At 42.9% G+C, this 6,043-nt stretch overlaps 1 protein-coding gene across 1 annotated transcript in view; it reads left to right on the top strand.

Annotated features, from left to right (window-relative positions):
• Positions 1–6,043, top strand: part of LOC138950400 (transcription factor SPT20 homolog) — a 43,012-nt gene that overhangs the window by 9,440 nt on the left and 27,529 nt on the right. The window contains exon 2 of the mRNA XM_070322137.1: positions 4,855–6,043. This exon is cut by the window's right edge and continues 485 nt beyond it. Coding sequence (XP_070178238.1) covers positions 4,855–6,043 — 1,189 coding nt within the window. The remainder of the gene's footprint in view (positions 1–4,854) is intronic.

The raw sequence follows: 6,043 nt of genomic DNA, 5'->3' as shown, positions 1-6,043 counted from the left end.
CCCCTCTGTCTCTCCCCGTCTCTCTTCCTCTCCCTCTGTAACCTCTCTACCCCCCTCTCTCTCCTCCTCTCTCCCCATATTTAATCTCAGCTACTATAGAATGTACTATTTGTGTCAACATGTCTGCCCTGACTTCCTCTTCCTAAAAACTGGTCTTTGTGGACAACTGTCAGACGAGAGACACGACGGCAATATGTCTGTTGACAAGTACGTTTTTCTCTCTGACAGCCGTTGCTGTTTGCTGTCAACCACGATACTTACCCATGTCCACCACTTCATCATAGTAGAAAGCAAACATTTAACTTACAGCGTGACAGACAATACGTGAGGTACATAGTTTAAAGACATAAAGTGTCTAAAGTTATAAAGTTTATTTTGGAGGTTGTTAATTATGTCACAACAGAGGTACTAGTTTAAGAGCTACAACGTTTTGATTAGGGGTTGTATTAGTAGAAATTTATTCCCCCCTCTGCTTCTTTACCTCTGTAAACTTGTAGGGGTAGTTATTTTTCGATAATGACCCAGCAACCAAACAAATAACGACCCAGCAACAGCCTGAATCCTCGATAGTGCAATGGGTTGAGAGGTTGTTCTGTTTCGGTACTACTTTTTGCGACTGAAAAGTTCCGAACGCTCTAATGTACGAAGTATACATCTCTGGAGCAAACAATACAAACATACCGCATTTAAATTAACAACTACAGGCCTGAACACATGAATCTCCATATACAATCCATGAGTTCGGTTGTTTTCTGAATCTAGATCTGCCGTGCTCAAACCGTTCATCACAAGCAATTTCCCAAGGCAAGTAACTCATACTTTGTCTAGCGACAAGAGTAGTTCCCCTTCTTTTCACTCAGTTCCTTCGACAACAGACTGCAATCCGACGGTCAGTTTTCAACAATATTTCATTTAATAAACAGATCACACGCAACCAAATGCACACATCTCATCAATTTAAACAACATAAAGGGGTTTCATACACTATTTTCCCCAGAAAACTGAACTTCATACAGTTTTTAACGTTGGAACACGGGTGCAAAAGTTCGTCTGCTAGTCCCATTTGACGAAAAAACATTATCCTAAGCGATACCAAACCATAACAGCATATCTGTGTACTTGATTTTAGCCCAAAATAGGAAAACTGACAAGAAGTGTTAACAGAATGGAATGATTTGCACGGAACTATACAACCGCGCATTAATCGATCGCCTGCGCAGGTTGACTGGTTGAAAGAATAGGATTCGATCAAACTTTCGCAAAAAAACTCCTCTTTTCTTTGAATAACTGAAGAAAGGAGGAATAAAGAGGTTACACACCTCGTCTCAGTGATTATAAAAAATAATGGTCTCAGTTCGCGGTCATGAAAAAGCTCGCTAAAGCTCGCATTTTTCATGATCCGCAAACTTCGACCATTATTTTTGATAATCACTGAGACTCGGCATGTAACCTCTACATAATAGACCCAATTTAGAACTATACAGTTTTGGTTTGGGGTTAATTGTTAATTATCTCACCACAGAGGTACACAGTTTGAAGAGATATAATAGACCCAAGCGTGATACAGCTCGGGTTGGGGTCGTAATTATGTCACCACAGAGGTACATAGTTTAAATATGATTAATTCACACAAGAGCTAAACAGTTTATTTTGGAGGTTGGGATTATATTACCATGGAGGTACAGAGCTTAAACAATGACCACGAGTTGATTACTGAAAAATAAACCACGACTGGGTATTTGCAGCCGCTTGGTAATTCACGAGTGTGCGGAGGTAGACTTTGATAGAATGTTAGAATAGGTAGACTTTGATGAGATGTCTCTTTGCTGGAATGTTGAAATAGGTAGATTTTGATGAGATGTCTCTTTGGTGGAATGTTGAAATAGGTAGACTTTGATGAGATGTGTCTGTGATAGAATGTTGAAATAGGTAGACTTTGATGAGATGTCTCTTTGCTGGAATGTTAGAATAGGTAGACTTTGATGAGATGTATCTTTGCTGGAATGTTGAAATAGGTAGACTTTGATGAGATGTCTCTTTGCTGGAATGTTAGAATAGGTAGACTTTGATGAGATGTCTCTTTACTGGAATGTTAGAATAGGTAGACTTTGATGAGATGTCTCTTTGCTGGAATGTTAGAATAGGTAGACTTTGATGAGATGTCTCTTTGCTGGAATGTTGAAATAGGTAGACTTTGATGAGATGTCTCATTGATGGAATATTAGAATAGGTAGACTTTGATGAGATGTCTCTTTGGTGGAATGTTAGAATAGGTAGACTTTGATGAGATGTCTCTTTACTGGAATGTTAGAATAGGTAGACTTTGATGAGATGTCTCTTTGCTGGAATGTTAGAATAGGTAGACTTTGATGAGATGTCTCTTTACTGGAATGTTAGAATAGGTAGACTTTGATGAGATGTCTCTTTGCTGGAATGTTAGAATAGGTAGACTTTGATGAGATGTCTCATTGATGGAATATTAGAATAGGTAGACTTTGATGAGATGTCTCTTTGCTGGAATGTTAGAATAGGTAGACTTTGATGAGATGTATCTTTGCTGGAATGTTGAAATAGGTAGACTTTGATGAGATGTCTCTTTGCTGGAATGTTGAAATAGGTAGACTTTGATGAGATGTCTCTTTGATGGAATATTAGAATAGGTAGACTTTGATGAGATGTCTCTTTGCTGGAATGTTGAAATAGGTAGACTTTGATGAGATGTCTCTTTGCTGGAATGTTGAAATAGGTAGACTTTGATGAGATGTCTCTTTGATGGAATATTAGAATAGGTAGATTTTGATGAGATGTCTCTTTGCTGGAATGTTGAAATAGGTAGACTTTGATGAGATGTCTCTTTGGTGGAATGTTGAAATAGGTAGACTTTGATGAGATGTATCTTTGCTGGAATGTTGAAATAGGTAGACTTTGATGAGATGTCTATTTGCTGGAATGTTGAAATAGGTAGACTTTGATGAGATGTGTCTGTGATAGAATGTTGAAATAGGTAGACTTTGATGAGATGTCTCTTTGCTGGAATGTTAGAATAGGTAGACTTTGATGAGATGTCTCTTTGCTGGAATGTTGAAATAGGTAGACTTTGATGAGATGTCTCTTTGCTGGAATGTTGAAATAGGTAGACTTTGATGAGATGTCTCTTTGCTGGAATCTTGAAATAGATAGACTTTGATGAGGTGTCTCTTTGCTGGAATCTTGAAATAGGTAGACTTTGATGAGGTGTCTCTTTGCTGGAATCTTGAAATAGATAGACTTTGATGAGGTGTCTCTTTGCTGGAATCTTGAAATAGATAGACTTTGATGAGATGTCTCTTTGCTGGAATCTTGAAATAGATAGACTTTGATGAGATGTCTCTTTGCTGGAATCTTGAAATAGATAGACTTTGATGAGGATGTCTCTTTGCTGGAATGTTGAAATAGATAGACTTTGATGAGGTGTCTCTTTGCTGGAATCTTGAAATAGATAGACTTTGATGAGGTGTCTCTTTGCTGGAAGGTCCACAAAGGTAGACTTTGATGAGGTGTCTCATTGCTAGAATGTTAGAATAGGTAGACTTTGATGAGATGTCTCTTTGCTGGAATGTTGAAATATGTAGATTTTGATGAGATGTCTCTTTGCAGAAATGTTGAAATAGGTAAACTTTGATGAGATGTCTCTTTGCTGGAATGTTGAAATAGGTAGATTTGATGAGATGTCTCTTTGCTGGAATGTTGAAATAGGTAGACTGTGATGAGATGTCTCCTTACTAGAATGTTGAAAAATGTAGATTTTGATGAGATGTCTCTTTACTAGAATGTTGAAATAGGTAGACTTTGATGAGATGTCTCTTTGCTAAAATCTTGAAATAGGTAGACTTTGATGAGATGTCTTTTTACTAGAATGTTGAAAAATGTAGATTTGATGAGGTGTCTCTTTGCTGGAATCTTGAAATAGGTAAACTTTGATGAGATGATTCTTTGCTAGAATGTTGAAATAGGTAGAGTTTGATGAGGTGTCTCTTTGCTGGAATGTTGAAATAGGTAGACTTTGATGAGATGTCTCTTTGCTGGAATGTTGAAATAGGTAGACTTTGATGAGATGTCTCTTTGGTGGAATGTTGAAATAGGTAGACTTTGATGAGATGTCTCTTTGCTGGAATGTTGAAATAGGTAAACTTTGATGAGATGTCTCTTTGCTGGAATGTTGAAATAGGTAGACTGTGATGAGATGTCTCTTTACTAGAATGTTGAAAAAGGTAAACTTTGATGAGATGTCTCTTTGCTGGAATGTTGAAATAGGTAGACTTTGATGAGGTGTCCTTTTCCAAAGGCATGACTGATGTCCTCACCACAACCTCACACATTAGGTGCCTTTCTCTGGTTTTAGCTGTTTCAAACTCTCCAATCTCGCCGGATTTCTTTTCTTCTAGCTCTTTTCAAGCTTAGCTCACAACACGCGGAAACCTCCCCTTACGTAATGAGTGCCTCCTGTCAACCACTCACACTCTCTTATCCCACTTTCTACGTCTCGTGTCAGCGCGTAACAACACCCCCCCGAAAACGCCTCTAATTGCTCTTGATAATCTTATTGTCTTTTTTTGGGGAGAGCTTTTTTTCAGAACGAGTTTGCACGGAGCAGTAACCCCCTTTTTACCCAGTAAAAGACTGTCTTCTGAAAGCCCCACAAGCTCTCATCTCACTGTCCTCTTCTGGTTTCAACTCTTTACAACAAGCGATGACCTCCCCTTAACAAGGGAACCAACCCGCTGTTTCCCCCTCACAACCAATCACGTTCTCCAATCTCTTGTAAACTTTATTTGATTCTCTACGCACCAACAGGCCTTTAAACCATTGTTTCAGCTCTCTTCAAGCTTGGCTTGCAACAAGTGGCGCCCTCCCCTTACCAAGGGAACCAACCACAGTTCGCCACCTCCATTAGCAGGCCGGCCACTCCGACAGCCTCTGAGATCATCGCCATGCTGACCCCTCAACAGCTGAGAGACCTCACTCCAAATCAGCGGCTCAGGCTACAGCAGCTCTTGCAGAAACAGCAGCAGCAGCAACTAGCCGCGACAGAGAAGCTTCAGCAGCAGCTGCAACAAGCCGCGACAGAGAAGCTTCAGCAGCAGCAGCAACTAGCCGCGAGAGAGAAGCTTCAGCAGCAGCAGCAACTAGCCGCGACAGAGAAACTTCAGCAGCAGCAGCAACTAGCCGCGACAGAGAAGCTTCAGCAGCAGCAGCAACAAGCCGCGACAGAGAAGCTTCAGCAGCAGCAGCAACAAGCCGCGACAGAGAAGCTTCAGCAGCAGCTGCAACAAGCCGCGACAGAGAAGCTTCAGCAGCAGCAGCAACTAGCCACCGCATTTCAGCAGCAGGAGCAGCACCAAAGCGAGTCCGGTCACAGGCTGTTGAACTTCACTGGACTGGACGGCCAGACAGGCCCGCACCAGGACCCCGGCCTCGAAGCCAACTTCTTGCTGTCCGGCGCCAACGTGCAGCAAGAACCCCCGCTGCTGCAAAACACGCAGAACAAAGAGCCGGGGACGTCGTCTCCTCCGTTGTCCCCCTTCCCTTTCCAGCCCCCGCCAGGAGCCGCAACTGTGGACCAGCCGTCAGGACAGCAAGGACCCGACCTCTACCCGACTCTAGAAGGGGGGGCCGCAGGATCAGGAGCGAGCAATGGGACTGAAGGCCCACAGCTAACCGGCTCCTCCATCACTGGCGGTCTGCCCACGGACCAGCAGCAGCCTCCCCCTATCGAGGACTTGATGACAGTGTTCGCGGGGACGGCAGGTGGCGCCACGAACACCGCCGTGTCAACAGGCACACAGGAGCCGTCTGGAGTCACCCCAGAACAGATGCCGCGCTTGTTTCAACTCAAACTCGAGCAGCAGCGGCAGCAGCCCACGGCATTCCAGCAGCAGCAGCAGCAACAGCCCACGGCGACCCAACAGGTGATGCGACAGCAACCTCCGACGGCATCCCATCAGCAGTTCCAACAGCAACGTCCCACATCAACCCAGCAGCTGATGCAGCAGCGAGGGCAGCC

Source organism: Littorina saxatilis, linkage group LG16 (assembly GCF_037325665.1).
Source record: "Littorina saxatilis isolate snail1 linkage group LG16, US_GU_Lsax_2.0, whole genome shotgun sequence".
Classification (NCBI taxonomy): Eukaryota; Metazoa; Mollusca; class Gastropoda; order Littorinimorpha; family Littorinidae; genus Littorina; species Littorina saxatilis.
This window is presented reverse-complemented; position numbering and strand designations above follow the sequence as displayed.